At 40.2% G+C, this 19,699-nt stretch overlaps 1 protein-coding gene across 4 annotated transcripts; it reads right to left on the bottom strand.

Moving 5' to 3' along the window:
* Positions 1–916: 916 nt before the first annotated feature.
* Positions 917–13,303, bottom strand: adpgk (ADP-dependent glucokinase). Of its 4 annotated transcripts, none has more exons than XM_046356812.1 (8): positions 12,903–13,303; positions 11,065–11,288; positions 10,685–10,910; positions 9,556–9,618; positions 9,204–9,324; positions 8,822–9,018; positions 8,611–8,709; positions 917–8,365 (listed from the first exon to the last, which is right to left on the bottom strand). In XM_046356812.1, the coding sequence occupies exons 2-8, from the start codon at positions 11,274–11,276 to the stop codon at positions 7,799–7,801; spliced, it is 1,485 nt and encodes a 494-aa protein (XP_046212768.1). In that variant the 5' UTR covers positions 11,277–11,288; positions 12,903–13,303; the 3' UTR covers positions 917–7,798. The 4 variants fall into 4 exon arrangements, with proteins under 4 accessions (XP_046212768.1, XP_046212777.1, XP_046212794.1 ...); XM_046356821.1 differs by having other exon boundaries at positions 12,974–13,303; XM_046356838.1 differs by having other exon boundaries at positions 917–8,362; positions 12,903–13,302.
* Positions 13,304–19,699: the final 6,396 nt, after the last annotated feature.

Raw genomic sequence — 19,699 nt, 5'->3', positions numbered from 1 at the left:
GGATATCAGGAGATGCCTTCCATTCCATCCACTAGGGACAGCTTAACCATCAAGTTTTTGTTGCTTTTAAAGAATATATATATTCTGTTTTAACAACCTTAATCCTGACCTACTTTCACTTCACCCATAGACGTTTATCCCTCCTGGACAAACGTTGAATACTGAAGTGAGACCGTGAGATCTTGCTAGTTGAGCCAACCATGTCAAACCAGACTGCTGTTTCACCCATGGCAATAATGTTGCTCTCCTTTCTCTTCTATTGCCTAATCTTTACTGAAACTTACTGAAGTTCACTCGTACACATTTTTTTTTAAATTAAACAGGCGTTTATTTGCTTAAATGTGTGCCGATGCGCAGCTAATAAAAGGGGCAGGCAGCTATTTGAGATTGTGTGTATTTAATTGAAGTTTTACGGTAAGTATTTTGTGAATCAGCATTTTTAAACCGTAGTTGTGTACAAGTTACTAATTGAGGATGGTAAAATCTCAGGGCTCGGAATTCACAAGGCATACTAATACTAAGAAATTCATTCTCAGAATTATGACATTTTCTCCTAAGTGTAAGAATTTTTCTGAAAATAAAACAAATCTATAGCCGTAAAGCAGAGACTTTATTAGGGCTATTGAAATACATTTTGACTATTGTTTGCTGGATTTTATTTGTAACAAAAACAATTGATAATTATAATTTATTTCAAATATCATTGTCACATTTGTTTTTTTAAATGCTGTTATTACAAAATAGATATATATATATAAAATGTAGACTTTCCAGGTTGTTTTCTAACCAGGCCAATGTTTGGGATGACCTGAATGCGAGCCTAATAGTGGAGAGAAACAAATGTGAAACTAAGCTTAATTCAGTCTGGATTTCCAGGCTAGCAACATGCATCATTAACACAAAATAAAACTCTAAATTGACATGAAAATAGGAGACTTTATTAATATAAAAACATTTCCAAACTTAAGATATCAGTTGAGTTCCAGTCTTAACATCAGATGACAAAAGAAAAGGGAATCCAGTAAGACTTTGCATAATGGACACTAATTCACAAATGTCTGAACAATTCTTGAGTAATAATTATTTTATATTTTAGAATAGATTTTGAATAAATAATTATTGTACTCATATGTTCAAGGTCCACATTATTATGGTGAGAGTACAGTATATTTCCATAGAACAGATTGTGCCCATGATTAACATTATGGAGTCCACCGTACGGTTGTAGACAAAGTTTAAGACAAATTCCTGATTTTCTCACTAGAATTCTAAGCATATCACTGACACACAAAAAAACATTTGATCTCTAAAATTCACAGATTATTTCCCCACATATTACACAGCTACTTGTACTGGAAAAAATTTATTTCCATACTCTGCTAATCGACAAACAATGTATGTACATATGGAGTATTTTGTGTATAACTGCCCCATTATCAAGGGCTCAGTCAACTGAAGCTGTATTTGATCTTCAAACCGAATACTATATTTTAAGAGAATGGTGTCTGATTTATTTGTGAAATATTTACAAATTATAGGGCTGGTGGGGGGGGGGGTGTTTTACGATGGTCATACCAAGGATAATTTATTTATCTGATATAGAATTTTAGGACCCATTTAGGTATCAATATATTAAAGCAAATTTATTTTTGGGGGGAAACTTACTGCTTACTTACTGCCCATAGCAACGCATTGAGTAACAGATTCAGACTCAAAAGGAAGTTTGTTTTAAAGTGTCTGTCCTATATCTGAAATTATATATATTTTTTAATTCCCATATTTAACCCCTTTTTATGGCACTAAACTACTTCCATATATATTTCCATAAACATTTTAACCCCATAGAGTCGATGTCCGCGCCCCCGCGGAAATCTAATCAACATAATAAAAACATACCCATCAAAATCCGTGTTTTAAACTAGAGATGTTTTTGTTGTTGTTGCATGGGCTGCGTCTCAATCCAGCGCATACGCCAATGACAGCCTTCCACATCTGCGGGGGAAGGTGGCCGAGCTACAGCAGCTTTTGTCAGACCATGAAACATACCAAAAATCGGTTTTCTTACAAACATCTGTAGTGTCCGAACGGTTTGACCTACAAACTAATATGATCACTCTATGGAAAGGTGAGACTCTCACGAACGTGTTGCTTGTTTTGCTCTAGGACACTTACAAAACTTGTTTGAAGGTAGCCCGGTACCAGTTGAAGTAAACTTCAAAAGGAGGTCTAGTTGTTAAGTTGCAGTGTTTCCGCCTAATGAGCTAGCATAATTGTTGCTATCCTTGACAGTAAGACATGGGTGTTAATAGGAAATTACATCAAATAGTATAATTTTAAAGTGCTGAAAACTCAATAGAGCTACAAATGACTAAACTAGACACGAACAAGGCAGAATGCTTCTTTAATGATACCTGGTAAATACTAAATTATCTTTGGAAAATTAGTAGTAAATAATCTATGCTCGCACCTACATCTAGCCACTGCACCTTGAATATTGTTGTTGGTGGTAGTATCTGTAAGCAGGAAGTAACCACGATATGTATGCTGTCATATTGCCGACAAAAATTTGTGAAACCTACTTATGCATATAAAAGTTGTGGTTGATGGCAGCTACACCCAAATTTGATCATAGCTCCATCCAAGGGGCAACATCCACAATGATGAGTGTCAATCAAACGGTAGGATGTGAATTTATCGAACAAAAACAACAGATGAAATCAGCGAAGGAAGTAGGCATATGTCTCACCAGCCTCAGAAGAATGCCCTGAAAACCCTAGCAACTCTCAAACTGTATTACCAAACCATTGTACCTAACATTTTCACTGCAATGAAAAGGAATACTCAATTTCTTACTAAATGCATATTTAACAGTCACTATTTAAACACAAATCTGTCAAAGAAGACTGGCACATTCCCATGACCATACAATAAAGCAGTAGCTTGGTCAAGCAGACGATAGAATTAGGAATTAGAATACTAGAATGGACATGAACCTTCTCATGACAGTATAAAAGATCAGCCATTTTGGTAAGGGAGTTGGTCAACCATGGTCAGCCAGTGCTGTGATAAGAGCAGGGGAAGCTGTTGAGGGGAGGATGGTTGGTGATTGATACCATTCCATTCAAGCCATTACTATGAGCAGGTCCTCCCCATTTAAAGTGCCACCAGCCACCACTGGATACGCTATTGTGTAAAACAATGAATTTGACGATTATCTGCACTGTATGTTTGTTAGCTAGCCAACCAGTTTTAGTGGAATGATTCCATAAATGTTTTCTAATTAACATTCCAAACAAACAATGCAGTCGATCCACAGCCATACACGGTCTGAAATCAGTTGATGATATGAAGTACTCATATAATAACACTCACAGCTTTCCAAGAAAACAAAAATGTGGACATTTATGGTCGGTTTACATATTTTAGAGGTTATTTATACAGAACATTGGAATAAAACCTGTATAAACTGTATTTATAATTATGACAGTATTTTAGGTTGACAATTCTATTACACAATTTCTGATATCGCATGCCTTTTATGTTCCTGCATAGGTACAAGCAGGAAACGCATCACCTATGCCTCTTCTGCTATTCATTCGAAATATATGCGGTATAAAGGTCAAATGTACTCTCTATGCTAACCAGTTTATACGAAAGGGAGTTCGCATTTAGCAGTCACTTCTATACCTGAAAAGGGACAGCCTCTACATGCAGCAAAAACAGCCAAATGTATCAAAATCGGACTCAAGTAAGCACATTGTGGGCCTGTTACAATACATAAATCATGACTGATTTGAAGAATCTCCAAATTGTTAGATCAGATTTGTTGATTGTGCGCCATTCTGGTCAATGGAACGTCTGCGTTCAATTAACATGAACCCATTTCCCGCAACTAGAGTGGTTTGGATTTCTCCCTGACCAAAATGGCTGCCATTATCATACCATTATGGAACTTTGAGGGTTCATGACATATGCTCTCTAGTAATTTAATAGGATCTATATGAAGCAGACTGACCGCTATGCTCAAGTTTCATTTAAGTGAAACAATGTGAGCTATCATAAGCTTTGTCTGGTTCCACCAGGCTAAGAAAGCAATGAGATTCGAGACAAATAAGTTCTGCATAGCTTATGATTGCTCTGTTTTGTACCATCCCAATTCTCAGTTTCGCAGCAACAAAGCAAAAATGTACCTAGGGCATCAAAACAACAAAAAAATCCTTCCAGTTCTTTATAGCAGTAAGGTGATATTTGAGCGTGGATGGTGCTTTCAAATACTTTTAAAATGGATCTTTCCTCTACTTAATTACTCAAGGTCACAATTGATGTGAAACCAATAAACATGGCGTATACCAAGACGTAGAAATGATGGGCTCCATCAGTTACCAGGAATTATTTACATGTTGAATTGCCCATGTGGCATGTCCTACATAGGATAAACAAGACAGCCCTAAATCTTTACAAATTAGCTGGGGTGGAAAGCAGCAACTCTGAATATTAATATTATGTTTTATTCTATTGCTTGACACCACACAATCTGCACTTGATGCAGTTGTGAGTCAAGGATGGGCTTGGAATGCTTGTGTACGTCCGCCATTGTGGACTGGAGATTAGCATAGTACTTTCCGGCTGCGAGGTGGATGTCCTGACAGCAACAGAGTAGACTACACAGCCGTAGAAGTACATCTTTGCATTATTCATTGTATCATTCAGTCACTGGCAGAAGCTAGAGGAAGCAGCTAGCCAGAGGACAATAGAAAAGTACTAGATCGTACTCTCGTCATACTGGGTCTGCAGACTTTCATCACAGTCTGCTGTGTGCAATGTCCAACAGCACCCTGTCAGTAACAATCCGTCTTTGTAGGAATTTTAACAAGGGGCTTCATTAGTTGCAGTGTAACAGGTATAATTTACATGTTTACTTGTAAAGTTAATCCAAATAGCTGAACAAAAAGTGACAATTCACAATAATATGAAGTATTTCACTGGCACACTTCACCCCTCATAGTCTGCTTGACCCAGTTGTGAGTCAAGGATACAGATGGGCTTGGAATGCTTGTGTACGTCTGCCATTGCGGACAAGAGATCCAAATATTATTTACGGCTTAGGTGGATGTCATGACAGCTGTAGGAGTACAGCTTTTGTGTGCTACTGGCATTCAAAATATTCAAACAGAGAGTGACAGGGCAAACAGCTAGCCAGAGGACAGCAGCCAAGTACTAGAATAGTTAGCAGTCTCATCAGATGTGCTAAAGAGTTACTACTGCAGCGTTTCCCAACCTCGGTTTTCGGGACCCCAAGGGGTGCACGTTTTGTTTTTTTCATAACACTACACAGCTGATTCAAATGATCAAAGCTTGATGATTAGTTGATTATTTGAAACAGGTGTATCGTGACGGAGCAAAAACCAAAACGTGCACCGATTTTGGGAAACCCAGTCTGGGTGAGCAATCTTCCATACCAGCCTTGTCTGCTGGGCGTGTCATAGGACATGTCAGCCACAACCCTTCCTACTGCACTTTGTGGGTATTGAACAGGTCCTATCATCTGCATGACATGGAAACCTGTAAAGGCTCCATTAAAAAAGGGGACACTTTAAGCCTGAATGAAGCCCTAATAGTTTACTATTACCCCTTAATTTAAGTAACAAGTTATCGCATCAACCCAAAATAACATTTGTTTTTGCGTCATCACTGTTTTCATTGATGGATTAAATGTATTCATTTGGCCAAATGAAAACTAAATGACCAAATCTCCACAAAAAACTGTCTGGATGGTTAACTTCAGCCCCAGTTTGTATTGATTGTAATGAGGGGATGTAGTTGTGAGATTCTACTATTTTACATTCAGCATCACTATGTCAAGGGAAATATAGTATACGTTTTGAAAACATACCTGTTCACAAAAAGTGGTCTCTAGGCACAACTTACCCTAAGTGGGTGATGATGCTGGTAGGGCAATGTTTAATTCATGGATGGGAGTGTGGTATATTGTATATGTTAAATGTATGCCTACATTGATATAGATCTCGCTGTTCAATACCACTTACTATACAATTTCTTAAGCAGTTGTCTGGGACACGGAAATAGTTTTGATGTGCCAAATCATGGGCATGTTCTCTGTATTTGAGGCTACTAAGCCCATAAAACTGGTCCGCAAGATTATTGATATGTTTAGCAAGACAGACTCCCATGTCGTCAGATAAGACCTTGGTCACATTCCCCTGCTCAGACATTGCATGCATCAACCAATGTTTGCGTGCCACATCAACGGTGTCATTGACTGACAGATTGTTATAACATGTGTATATGGCTGATATATAAAATACTTATCCAGATCTGCCAGGTAGCAGCAACACCTGTGCAGAGGAATGAGCCTTGTGTATAATGCCTGGTGGTTATTGATATAGTTAAATCAATATTTATGCATAAAAGCTTTTCCACCACCATTTCTCACATAACTCATTTTATAGACACAAAAAGATCCCACCCTTGTCTGGCATATTTTGTTTTGTCGACATTTGGAAAGTTTACTAAGAAATGTGGTTTTCCATCAGGACTGTCTTTTTTTAAAAATCAAACATGTATTTTACTCGCGGTGAAAATTATAGTACCTCTTCAGGTGTCATTCAGTACATTTTTTTCATCCATTGCTGCTGCTGCTTGAATGGACTTCTTCCCTTCCTTGGCTGCTCTCAAGAAGCTAAAGGGGGACTAGACCCCTGCTTGTTTTACGTTTGTACACACGTGGCATGATGTCTGCGCTGTAACAATAAAAATACACTACTCGAGTTCATATGCATGACACATTGCTAAAATACTATGCATATTGTGCATAAAACTAACCAAATAATCATAATTTGTATGGGGTATGGTAGTGATTGGTTCAATTTACCTCGAGGCAAACTGACTATATTAGCCCATATACTGTAGCAACAAGGATGCACTTTAATGCTAGGTTTAGGACCTCATATTGCAGCTTATAGAAGCGGCAACTGATGTATAAAACAATCTACTTTGGTTTAGATACAAACATGAAACCTATAACAGAAATTCATTTGACAGTGATTTTTTTTTTTTTACCCTTTGGACCACTTTTTCCATGTGGTTTGTTCCTTTCCAGACTCCATGAAATTATGACCTCTTCCTAAATATTTGGTCACATGATACACAAAATGTATAGTTTCCTAGAAACAAGGGGTGGCTCAACTAACCATTTGGCTCAACTTACCCCACTTTCCCCAACTATAGTGCTTGGATGAGGGAGCTTGTTCTGAACAGGGTCAACAAGAAAAGATTATTGAAGGAAATTGAACTAAGACTCAGCGAGATGATGTGAAAATAAACTTCCAAAAGAGTGTGATGCAAGAGGCTGAACTCATTGGCACTGTTCAGCATCTGCATATGTGCACAGGAGGTTGCTCCTCTATTGTGCAGCATGAAAGCTCAAACCCTGTCTGAAATCGCACCGCTACTTATGGAGACCATATCGCTGAATGTTTTTCCATTTCCCCCTCCAAACCAAACTGACAAGCAGCTTTGGCATTGTCTTTGTACACAAACATTTACATAGAATTTTCACAAGGCAAATGAAATCAGAGGTAACCCAGCACAACTCCTTGGAGTTACAGAAATGGCTTAAACTGTGCCCAGTGCAAAATACTTAGCTAACCAAGGATCAGAATTTCAACCCAAGAAAAAGCTACAGTACAGGTAAAGACATCACTGGTTAGTTGGGGTTGGGGAGATATGGTGCACACCACCATACAATAAAAGAACAAGAGTGCAACAAAAAAGGACCTCACAAAAATGGCAGCTGTGGCCTGATCTCAGAGTATACGAGCCCCTCTGCTGAGATGGCGTCCCCAAGCCCTACTGTCCGGAGTGGCTGCTTGCAGACCAGCACGGGTGCAAGGTGAAAGGTCACGTTGCCACGGTGCCAAACAGTGACAGGCTCAGTTGGGTTCAGGGACAACTTCTCTCTAGGTTCGCCGTGGGAGCTGTGGAACTCCAGCGGAGCTCTAAGGACCACCTTACTGGCATCTATGCTTTGGAGGCCGCAGGCCTGGATGCTGGCCACACGGGCCCCTGCTGCCACGGCGGCCACCTGGTTGGCCCAGTGCCCATCCACAGTGGCAAGGACATGGTACGCCAGAGTGTGAAAGTGGATACGCGTGAGGTCAGCCTCCGACTCGGGGTCACTGCGTCCATGCTGCTCAAGGACCCACAGGAGGATGTCACTGACGCGGCCTACATCCGGTATGCCCCCCCAGGAGGCCAGCTCAGCGTGAGGCCCTGTGCCGGCCTGGGAGAGGAAAAGTAGCTCCTGCTCATTCAGCCCGATGGATGTCACTATGGGCATGACCTGCTAACAGAACACAACACCAAATAGTTTATTGTATGCATCAGCTCCAATACATTACTTTATTACGCAACGCTATAATCCACTTTAAATTGACATCGCCTATTTTGACGACATCACAACGTCCAAATATGATCAAATTTGATAGAAATCCTGGTTTTAAACAGACTGCCTTTTAAATTATTCAAAGATAAAGAATATTAAGTTCTGCCAAACTTGTATTTTAGATACTGTTAAACCTACACCTTTACCTCTTGCATGATGCTGTTCATGTAGTCTTTGTCAGTCATGCTTGCTAGCTCCAGGTGGACGGGTACCGCATTGCGGACGTCAGAAATGGCCGCCACTGCCTGAAAAGGTTCAGGGCAAACCATCTCAGTCTATACAAAAGTTGAACAAAACTCTGGCAAGAACCCTAAATGCGATATACTGTTGTGCTGTTGTTTGTGCTTTGCTACGGACCTCTTTGAGCCTTTGCTCCCACATCTGCCTCCCCTGGCCCTCCATCATGTGCAGACCGGACAGGACCACCAGGTCTGGCTGGAACTCATCCAGGCTGGCCACGAACATCTCCAGTGCTCTCATCTCCCCATTGGACACGTCATGGGAGAAGATGAAGCGGTTGGCTTGGGGAGCCCGTGTCGCACCCCACTGCTCCCCTAGATAGAGGCAAAAGGACAGACTTATGCATTTTCTACAAATATTTTGATAGTGGCCAACAGTGTAGTTAGGCTACCAGAGGTAAAGAAATACAAATAAGGAATGTGTTTCCATTAATCACCTAGCTATTAAAAGCTTGTGAAACCTATTTTTAGTTGTCGTTCAGGTTGCCTTTGGTCCTTACCTGCTTTGTACTCCAGAATTAGGTGATATTCATCAGTCTCCTGCAAGGACTCGGGGGGTACAACGATTTGCTCGTCCAGCATCTCATGTAGTTTAGGCCCAACAGGCCCACATAGCAGAACCTATTCAAAGGCAGAATCATCCACAGTCACTGACTTCAGTAATATAGACGTAGGGGACATTTCAAAAGTTAAGCAATGTCCTCAGTTCCTTTTAAACAAACTGCCACAGTTTCTCAGTGCCAACAAAACACAACCCTGTGCAGATAACCATTCAACAGTGGCTGAACAGTAGCAATGGTACAATATGTATGCATTCTAGTGAGGAGTTTGATATTAAAAGTGCTAACCTACCATCAGCTTAGGGTATGTGGCAAGTTTCTGTCCAATGAGAGCAGCATTTCCTCCAACATATAGCTAATTAGTGACAGAGAGCGAGGGAAAGAGAGAGGAAGAGATAAAAAAATGAGTTGAGGTTTATCAGTGAGTCTGATAGAAAATGCCATCATAATAACCACAATTGCACCAAGAGATAGCCCAGCAGTGAAATGATTAATTACCGTTGATCACGTAGAATTAAATTTGACACAGACACTCAAACCTCTCTGGATGGAACCTTTATTCAAAAGGAAAAGTGCTTCGTCTTCAGGGGAGTGAAGCCAATTACAGATGCCAAAAATACATGTGATATCAAACTTTCAGGGTGAGCTTGAACTGATTTTTTCAAATAGACCTACAACTTTGTCAGTCTGTGGAGACATAATTCCTTTGTCTGCTTTGCTCCCAACCTCAGACAATTTATTTTGCCAGTTTCTCTTCCACGTTGTATTGCCTGGTTCAGGATTTGACCCAGTAATCTTCCGGCTACTTGTCCCCACTCTCTAACCTCTTGACTACCTACTGCCCCTTCACCTATTCAATCATGTTTGGATTGGTGATGATTACCTCAAGTACAGAAAGGATGATGCATTTCAAATGGATACAAAAACTTGAAGTTGGTTTCTGTTAGTGTTAACTATCTGATGTATAGACCATGAGAGTGTGAAACCAAACTAAGGGTTGGGTGATATATTGTTGATCTGACCATAGGAAATCCTTGTGATACTGTTTTGCTTATACTGCTGATATTTTAGTTTCACTCATTTAGGTACAGGATGAGGCTTGATCAAGATTAGATGTGAAGTGTATGCTATCTAACAGTTTCCTGTTATTGTGGCCAACTGAAATTCACAAACACTGTTCAGCTCTCATAGTTGATGAATAACCATCAAAAACAGGGATTCCGACAATCCTGTCATGTCAGATCAGTGATTAGGTCCATTTAAAAAAGGGTCAATCAGCAGTTGCTCTATCCATTTTTGGACTCATAAGTTAATGATATGTACCCATTGATTTGTGAAGAAAATAACTTATATAACCTTATTTCAGGACCATAGCTTTCAAAACCCTGATATAAAAATGGGGATAAACACTGTTAACTTGCCTGAGCACCAGGGTACTCTGCAGCGGCCCGTGCAATCCTCTGGAAGACCTCTTTGTCGGTGAAGAAACGCTCCGCCGCGGACCCCCTCTCCATGTAGTGGATGAAAGCTTCTTTCAGGTCCTCTTTAGAGTGTAACACTTCATGGTCACGGCCCAACCCAGGATCCACAGCCAAAGCCTGTAGCAGTCCTATCCCCGACACCACAACATCCACACATGCATTCACCCTAAATAGAGGAAGCCAGAGAAAAAGTAAACACGCCGAATACACACTACCATTTCACTTGGGAAGTTCAGTGTTTTGTTGGATGAATGATGAAAACCAAAACAGCAAACTCTAAATCATGACATCATGAATGCTTAGTTGTCTCTGAAACTCACCCTACTGCCACTCTGCCCCACTGACTGGCGGGGGCCGTTATTAGGGTCTCCCAGGCAGTGGAGATAATCTGCTCCAAGGTTGGGTCGCTCTGAGTGGATGGATGAGGCAGGGACAAGTACTGGAGAACTTGTTCAGGCAGCTCAGGGTTGGTGTGGTAGAAGTATCCAACGGCCAAGGCCAACAGGGCAGCTCCCGCAGCCTTCCGCCACATGTTCTCAGACTTCTGAAATATGAGTGCAAACACACACATGCATAATACTACTGTAATGATACTTGCTAAATGTACACAAGTCTTCCCATCTGTCATTTTGCAACATATGATGCTAAGTTTTGCATTGTAAATCAAAACAAATTTTATTTGTCACATAAACATGGTCAGCAGATGTTAATGTGAGTGTAGCGAAATGCTTGTGCTTCTAGTTCCGACCCTGCAGTAATATCTAACAAGTAATCTAACAATTTCACAACAACTACCTTATACACACAAGTGTAAAGGAATGAATAAGATAATGTACATAAAAATATATGAATGAGCGATGGCCGAACGGCATAGGCAAGATGCAGTAGATGGTATAGAGTACAGTATATACATATGAGATGAGTAATGTAGGGTGTGTAAACATTATATAAAGTGGCATTGTATAAAGTGACATTTACTACATACATTTTTCATAATTAAAGTGGCTAGAGATGAGTCAGTATGTTGGCAGCAAAATGCATAATACCTGCAGTATTTCTGTATGTTGAAAGTTAAAAAAATCTTAAATTTGATTGCTGACATGAAAAACATTTTGGGTCTCTATATCAAGAATGGACTAACGAGACAAATTTCGCTGCCATTTCCTGGTTCCGAAGATTCTAATAGTTCGTCTAATTTAAGTTCTTGACAAAGCAAGTATATTGTAGAAAATCATTGTACCATATAAACAGCTGTGAAATATTTTAAATAACCAAAAAATATTGTATTTTCTGCGGTCTGAAGCTGGTGTACAAAAGTAAGATGCAAAAACTAAACTTACGAACTGGAAGCATACAATAGAGCACATAATACAGGTCTGACGCATCTTAGACGTACTTTCAATTAGAATTACAGCTCTATAACTCACATTTCTATTCGAATTTGGTCGGGTCGCCCAAAAAGTTACATATTGTAACTTTAACAACCTGCTATTTTTTTGTGTGCGCGAAAATAAAGCTGTCTGAAAATGTAATAAGCAGTGGAATTGCAATGGATACGCACAAGACTCACCTACTGACAAATTAACTAGCTAGCTGATGTGCGAAATGACTTTACAGCTATCAAGGTTAACAGGCGGAATCATGGTAGCTAGCTAGCTGGTAGCATCAAAGTTAAACAGGGTGATGTGTCATCGTTGCATTAACTTCCATATTATTAGTAGCTAGCTAACTTTAGTTATCCATTCGTAAATCACTTTCAGACATGGCTAGTATGGCAAAAGAGGTCATAATTAGGACGAACGGCTAGCTAGTTACCAATGAAGTTTTTGACGAGTATCAAATGTTCGCTAGCTTGATCAGATAGCTCTGGGTCGTTACCGTTGCTGAGCTGGTTAGCTCACGCACTCCAATGGAGCTAAAAAAGCTACAAAAATTGTTTCTAGTAAGCTAACGTAATGCCTCCACGGTTTGGTAACGTTATACCCAACATACTGACAACCACTGTCAAAGTTGCGTTATCTCCATTCAAACATTGCTAGTTTGCTAGCTAGCACTGTCAGCATCCTATCAAATATATTTGTTAGCTAGCTAGCTAATTTAGCCAGCTTGCTTGACAACTTTTAAGACATACCCAATCAAAAACATGGTTGGTAGCTACCTGGATAGTTGACTTATCTTGATAGCTGGAAACAACTATAGGCCTGGCTGGGGGGAAAAAATGTTACGAACCAGGATAAGTTGGGTTGAAATTATGGTCTGTCTGTAGTGTAGATGATGATATCCTGGAACTTGGTGTTCAGACCTCTGAGGTATAAAGACAGTTCAGACCCGGCGCCACGTCTGAACTCAAGGGCAGAGCAGTAGGGGAGAGTGGGGTAAGTTAAACCACCCGAGTTTCGGCTTCTTCTTGTGAATTTCCTGCCGACTAGCCACTTTTTGGAATATTGCTGCATTTCTCAGTTCTGAATGTGAATTCCACATTGTGACGAAACCAACAAATAAAGGGGAATGGGATAAACTTACATTGCACCACCATCTAACCCTGCACCTATACACCATCCACCAGGGGTGCAACTTTGGTTTTAGTAGTGGAGGGGACATAACATTATTATTATTTTCCACACAGCCTACCCCAACGCTTGGAGATATCCGCATGGTACTAAAGCAGTTTTGTATCACATTCCAATGATAAATCTGGTGGGGGGATGCAATTTCAGAATGTGGGGGGGACATGTCTTCTCCCGTCACCAGTGAAAGTTGCGCCCCTACTAGCCCCCCCAAACCAACCACCTTATCCCATTTCTTGACCCTAAACAATCCTACACCAGGCCAATGGCTTGGAAGGATGGAACTCCTTCACTCAAAACTTCCTGTAGATATGCTGCACAAAAAGTTCTCCCACCCAAATATTTTTCTGCTGTTGCAACTACCACATCTATCTTCTGTGATTTCGGCTCTATCAGTGCAGTGAAGTTTGTCATGTAAAAATCTTCCCAATCGTTCTGATTGTGACATCATGTAAAATTTCTCACAGCATGCACATATTTTTGTGTGGATGGCTGAGCTCCTGTGGATGTCTCTCTCTGGACCTTGAAAAACTGTTCTGTATGAGTGGTGATGAAGGCCAAATATAAACCGAGGCAACAGTACCACCATGTAGCTGTCGTCTACCAGTGAACATCTGACTGACGTGATACCAATGCTTTACTAACTTCTGCGTGACGCCTGCGTGAATCAAAGTCCCTAAGATTGAACGTGTTACTAACATGTCGTCATACCAATGCTTTAATAACATATGCAAGTTAATAAGTCATAAGGAGCATCGTTTATATTGATATTAATTAAATCACTACCATAAATGTTGGCAACGTACAGTTTTTCCAGTGCAAGTCAACATTCCAATGTAGCCACATTGAGCTATTGTGTAGCCTACGGCTTGTGTATTTCTGGTTATCACGGCCATTCTATAGGTAATCTGGCTTTCTCTCAACACCTCATGGGATGGTACGTTATCTGGCAAACTGTGTTGTTATCAATTCCCAGTACGACAGACAACCAATAAGAGTGGTGTCAATGACTTTCACTCAAATAGAGGAGTTCATAGAATTTCCCAGAGGGTTCCTGCTATCCGGGATCCTTGGGATGTCCCTACCTCAATCAAGTAGAGATATAATATGGTTAAGGTAAGGGTTAAGTTTAGTGTTAGGTAAGGGCTAGGGTTCAGGGTAGGGACATCCAAAGGAATCCGGATAGTGAGAGACGGGCATGGCATTTGAGAGCTCGGCGGCGACACAAGACATTTAATGTTTTTTATTTTTTATTAGAAATAACAATGGCAAAAAAATGTCATCTATGGTGGTTGTCGTGACTTGACTTCTAATATTTATTTGAAAACTGTTATTTATCTAATCAACCTAAAAATGTTTAATTGTTACCTGATTTAAATTAATCCTGTAGCAATTAACTCATTGGGATCAGGGGCAACACGAGAGTGATTTTCTAAAGTTTTACCATCTCCCGAACTAAACTCTAAATGTCTTTACCTATCACATCCATAAACAGTTAACTTATTAATCATAACCTCATATCATATCATCATTCTGAACAGTCGTAACCTCCTTGCATCTGCAAAAACCTGAGCTTTACTTAGGATTCAGTACTACACATATTGGTTTAATTGTTTATTTACTAGCTAACTAGCAAGGTAACACAGGATAAACATACACACTTAATACGTTAAGAACAGGTCCCTAGCGGACATAGAACAATATGGCTGCTTGTTACAAAAGATATTGAAAGGGCGAGAGAGAGAGGGACAGAGACACTTAGCGTTGGTACATTTTAGAAACTATTCTCACTTATAGCACTCCTATACGAACTGCGGCCCATTTGGAGTAAGAAATCATGAATGTATTTATGTGAAAATCCTTGGTTTCTCTCGGTGGACAGGGCTTTCATGGAAAGGGGGTTGGGCCTTTTCACGGCACGCTTGTAAAGCTCTGATTGTCCAAGAGGGGTTTCTCTGTTGTTCTCCTAACCAGTCGTTCGGTATCCGGTGACTTGTCGTGTAGTCCTGAACAGAACTATAAGTTTAATCTCCTTCCATCCTTCCAAGATGCTTCTTTGAAGATAGGCTAGCCAGCCGTGTTGATGGTTCCCAGTGGGGTGATGAGAGTAGCGTACTACGGCGGTTTGAGCAGAGTAGCATGATTCCACTTCAATTCGCTTTTCTAGATACTTTACTTAGGACAGCTAATCAGCCGTACCAGTGATTGTCCGGGAGGTGACTTTATCGCTCTCTACCTTGTGTTGAGATTCAGAGTTGAAACCACTTTAAACGTGAGCTGCAGCTCCACGTCACTCTGGTCTGATATGTTAATTGTTAACCCATCATTTTATACAGTTCAATCTAAAGGGGCGGTTTTGTCAGGCTGGCATGCTCTCTGACCTCACTAAAGGGGTCGGTGACAACTTACTGTGCACAGTTATAGAAAAATACTTTCATTTTTCATATTGCATGCACAATGCAGAGGATGGAAACTTCATACATGTAGTGTGTATACTTTTCAAGTTGCAGTATTTCCTTTATAACCTTTATGACTTCGCAAAATGACAAAAGTGTTATTTTTAGGTCGCCTCTGACCATTCTCTGCGCTCTATGTTAGAATATTGTTCCAGTAGTTACTTTTGAACTCGTTAGAGTTTTGGCGGGAAAAGTCTTCTTAAAAGTGTTTCACAAAGTTCTTGGTATATGGAGGACTATGAGTGGCACTGTCATGCCTCTGTTGTGTTTGACTTAACAAATCCAACTTGTTTTTCAGTGTGTTCATGTTTTAATCTCATTCACACATTTACAGCATATAATTCCAAAAAATAAACAGTCAGCTACTCTAGTAGTGTGCAGCCTTATTTCCCCCACCAAAACTAAGTGCGCAAGGTTGATTCAAATATTTGAGGTGACCAGGACATGAGTGTGCCCTAACAGGGTGAGGTCAGAAAGTAGCCAGTGGTGGTTCTAGTTCTTGCACAGCTAGCTTGCACAGCTAATTCATAATCATTATCAGCTCTACTAGTCCCCACTAAGGAGCCCCACCATCTACAGTGGGGCAAAAAAGTATTTAGTCAGCCACCAATTGTGCAAGTTCTCTCACTTAAAAAGATGAGAGAGGCCTGTAATTTTCATCATAGGTACACTTCAACTTTGACAGACAAAATGAGAAAAGAAAATCCAGAAAATCACATTGTAGGATTTTTAATGAATTTATTTGCAAATTATGGTGGAAAATTTGTATTTGGTCACCTACAAACAAGCAAGATTTCTGTCTCTCACAGACCTGTAACTTATTCTTTAAGAGGCTCCTCTGTCCTCCACTCGTTACCTGTATTAATGGCACCTGTTTGAACTTGTTATCAGTATAAAAGACACCTGTCCACAACCTCAAACCGTCACACTCCAAACTCCACTATGGCCAAGACCAAAGAGCTGTCAAAGGACACCAGAAACAAAATTGTAGATCTGCACCAGGCTGGGAAGACTGAATCTGAAATAGGTAAGCAGCTTGGTTTGAAGAAACCAACTGTGGGAGCAATTATTAGGAAATGGAAGACATACAAGAACACTGGTAATCTCCCTCGATCTGGGGCTCCACGCAAGATCTCACCCCGTGGGGTCAAAATGATCACAAGGACGGTGAGCAAAAAATCCCAGAACTACACGGGGGGACTTAGTGAATGACCTGCAGAGAGCTGGGACCAAAGTAACAAAGCCTACCATTAGTAACACACTACGCCGCCAGGGACTCAAATCCTGCAGTGCCAGACGTGTCCCCCAGCTTAAGCCAGTACATGTCCAGGCCCGTCTGAAGTTTGCCAGAGAGCATTTGGATGATCCAGAAGAAGATTGGGAGAATGTCATATGGTCAGATGAAACCAAAATATAACTTTTTGGTAAGAACTCAACTCGTCGTGTTTGGAGGACAAAGAATGCTGAGTTGCATCCAAAGAACACCATACCTATTGTGAAGCATGGGAGTGGAAACATCATGCTTTGGGGCTGTTTTTCTGCAAAGGGACCAGGACGACTGATCCGTGTAAAGGAAAGAATGAATGGGGCCATGTATCGTGAGATTTTGAGTGAAAACCTCCTTCCATCAGTAAGGGCATTGAAGATGAAACGTGGCTGGGTCTTTCAGCATGACAAAGATCCCAAACACACCGCCCAGGCAACGAAGGAGTGGCTTCGTAAGAAGTATTTCAAGGTCCTGGTCCAGTCTCCAGATCTCAACCCCATAGAAAATCTTTGGAGGGAGTTGAAAGTCCATGTTGCCCTGCAACAGCCCCAAAACATCACTGCTCTAGAGGAGATCTGAATGGAGGAATGGGCCAAAATACCAGCAACAGTGTGTGAAAACCTTGTGAAGACTTACAGAAAACGTTTGACCTCTGTCATTGCCAAGAAAGGGTATATAACGAAGTATTGAGATAAACGTTTGTTATTGACCAAATACTTATTTTCCACCATAATTTGCAAATAAATTCATTAAAAATCCTACAATGTAATTTCTGGATTTTGTTTCTCATTTTGTCTGTCATAGTTGAAGTGTACCTATGATGAAAACTACAGGCCTCTCATCTTTTTAAGTGGGAGAACTTGCACAATTGGTGGCTGACTAAATACTTTTTTCCCCCACTGTACAATGCCTTCAGAAAGTATTTATACCTCTTGACTTATTCAACTTTGTGTTGTGTTACAGCCTGAATTGTTCTCACACACAGTACCCCATAATGAGAAAGTGAAAGCACATTTTTGACATAAAAAAGAAAAAAAGAAATTTACTTAAGTATTCACACCTTTGAGTCAATATTTTGTAGAAATACATTTGGCAGCGATTACAGCTGTGAGTCTTTCTGGGTAAGTCTCTAAGAGCTTTCCACACCTGGATTGGGCAAAATTTGCTCAAATTTATTTTCAAAATGCTTCAAGCCCTGTCAAATTGGTTGTTGATCATTGCTAGACAACGATTTCCAGGTCTTGCCATAGATTTCAGTAAATTTAAGTCAAAATTGTAACTTGGGTACTCAGGAACATTCACTCCAGTGTAGATTTGGCCTTGTGTTTTAGGTTATTGTCCTGCTGAAAGGTGAATTAATCTCCCAGTGTCTGGTGGAAAGAAGACAACCAGATTTTCCTCTATGATTTTTCCTGTGCTCAGTTCCATTCCATTAATTTTTTTATCCTGAAAAACTCTCCAGTCCTTAACCATTACAAGCATATACATAACATGATGCAGCCACCACTATGCTTTAAAATATGGAGCGTGGTATTGGATTTGCCCCAAACATAATACTTTTATTCAGGACAAAAAGTTGCTATGCCACAATGCTACGCCTTGTTGCAAACAGGATACATGTTTTGGAATATTTGCATTCTGTACAGGTTTCCATATTTTCACTCTGTCAATTAGGTTAGTATTGTGGAGTAACTACATTGTTGTTGATCCATCCTCAGTTTTCTCCTAACACAGCCATTAAACTCTGTAACTGTTTTAAAGTTACCATTGGCCTCATGGTGAAATCCCTGAGCGGTTTCCTTCCTCTCCGGCAACTGAATTAGGAAATATGCCTGTATCTTGTAATGATTGGCTGTATTGAAACACCATCCAAAGTGTAATTAATAACTTCCCCATGCTCAAAGGGATATTTAATGTCTGTTTTTTCTATGTTTACCCATCTACCAATAGGTGCCCTTCTTTGTGGGGCATTGGATAACCTCCATGGTCTTTGTGGTTGAAGCTGTGTTGAAATTCACTGCTCGACTGAGAGACCTTACAGACAATTGTATGTGTGGGGCACAGCAATGAGGTAGTCATTCAACAATCATGTTAAACACTTATTGCACACAGAGCGAGTCCATGCAAATTATTATGTGACTTGTTAAGCAAATGTTTACTCCTGAACTTATTTAGGCTTGCCATAACAAAATGGTTCAATTCAATCCATTTTAAATTCAGGCTGTAACACAACAAAATGTGAAGAAAGTCAAGGAGTGTGAATACTTTCTGAAGGCACTATATGCTGCAGTGTTACCCAGAGTAGAGGGTTCAGGTATATGCCCATTTTCCGTGAATACATAATGGTCCATGTTAGAAAAGACACTACTTAGTAACTAAGTCATTATTACTTGACCCCCCACAACAACAGCTTCCCAAGCTCCGAGTGTTGCAGCCCCCGACAGCTCTCCATAACCTGTATATGTATGTGTGTACAGTGCCTTCGGAAAGTATTCAGACCCTTTGACCTTTTCACCATTTTGTTAAGTTACAGCCATATTCTAAAATGGGTAATTTCATTTTTTTCTTCATCAATCTACACACAATACTCCATAATAACAAAACAGATTTTTAGAAATTAAAACACAATAACAGAAATACCTTAGGTCGAAAGGAATTGTCTGTA

The sequence above is a fragment of the Oncorhynchus gorbuscha genome, linkage group LG01, assembly GCF_021184085.1.
Source record: "Oncorhynchus gorbuscha isolate QuinsamMale2020 ecotype Even-year linkage group LG01, OgorEven_v1.0, whole genome shotgun sequence".
Taxonomy (NCBI): domain Eukaryota; kingdom Metazoa; phylum Chordata; class Actinopteri; order Salmoniformes; family Salmonidae; genus Oncorhynchus; species Oncorhynchus gorbuscha.
The sequence above is the reverse complement of the archived record's forward strand: the minus strand, read 5'-3'. Positions and strand labels throughout refer to the sequence as shown.

Bases quoted from the DNA above. Each gene is read 5' to 3' on its own strand.
- adpgk (XM_046356812.1), bottom strand. From the start codon at position 11,276: ATGTGGCGGAAGGCTGCGGGAGCTGCCCTGTTGGCCTTGGCCGTTGGA. The intron at 10,911-11,064 runs GTGAGTTTCAGA...TCCTCTATTTAG, and splicing joins TGGGGCAGAGTGGCAGTAGG to GGTGAATGCATGTGTGGATG. The intron at 9,019-9,203 runs GTAAGGACCAAA...GCCTCTATCTAG, and splicing joins AATTCTGGAGTACAAAGCAG to GGGAGCAGTGGGGTGCGACA.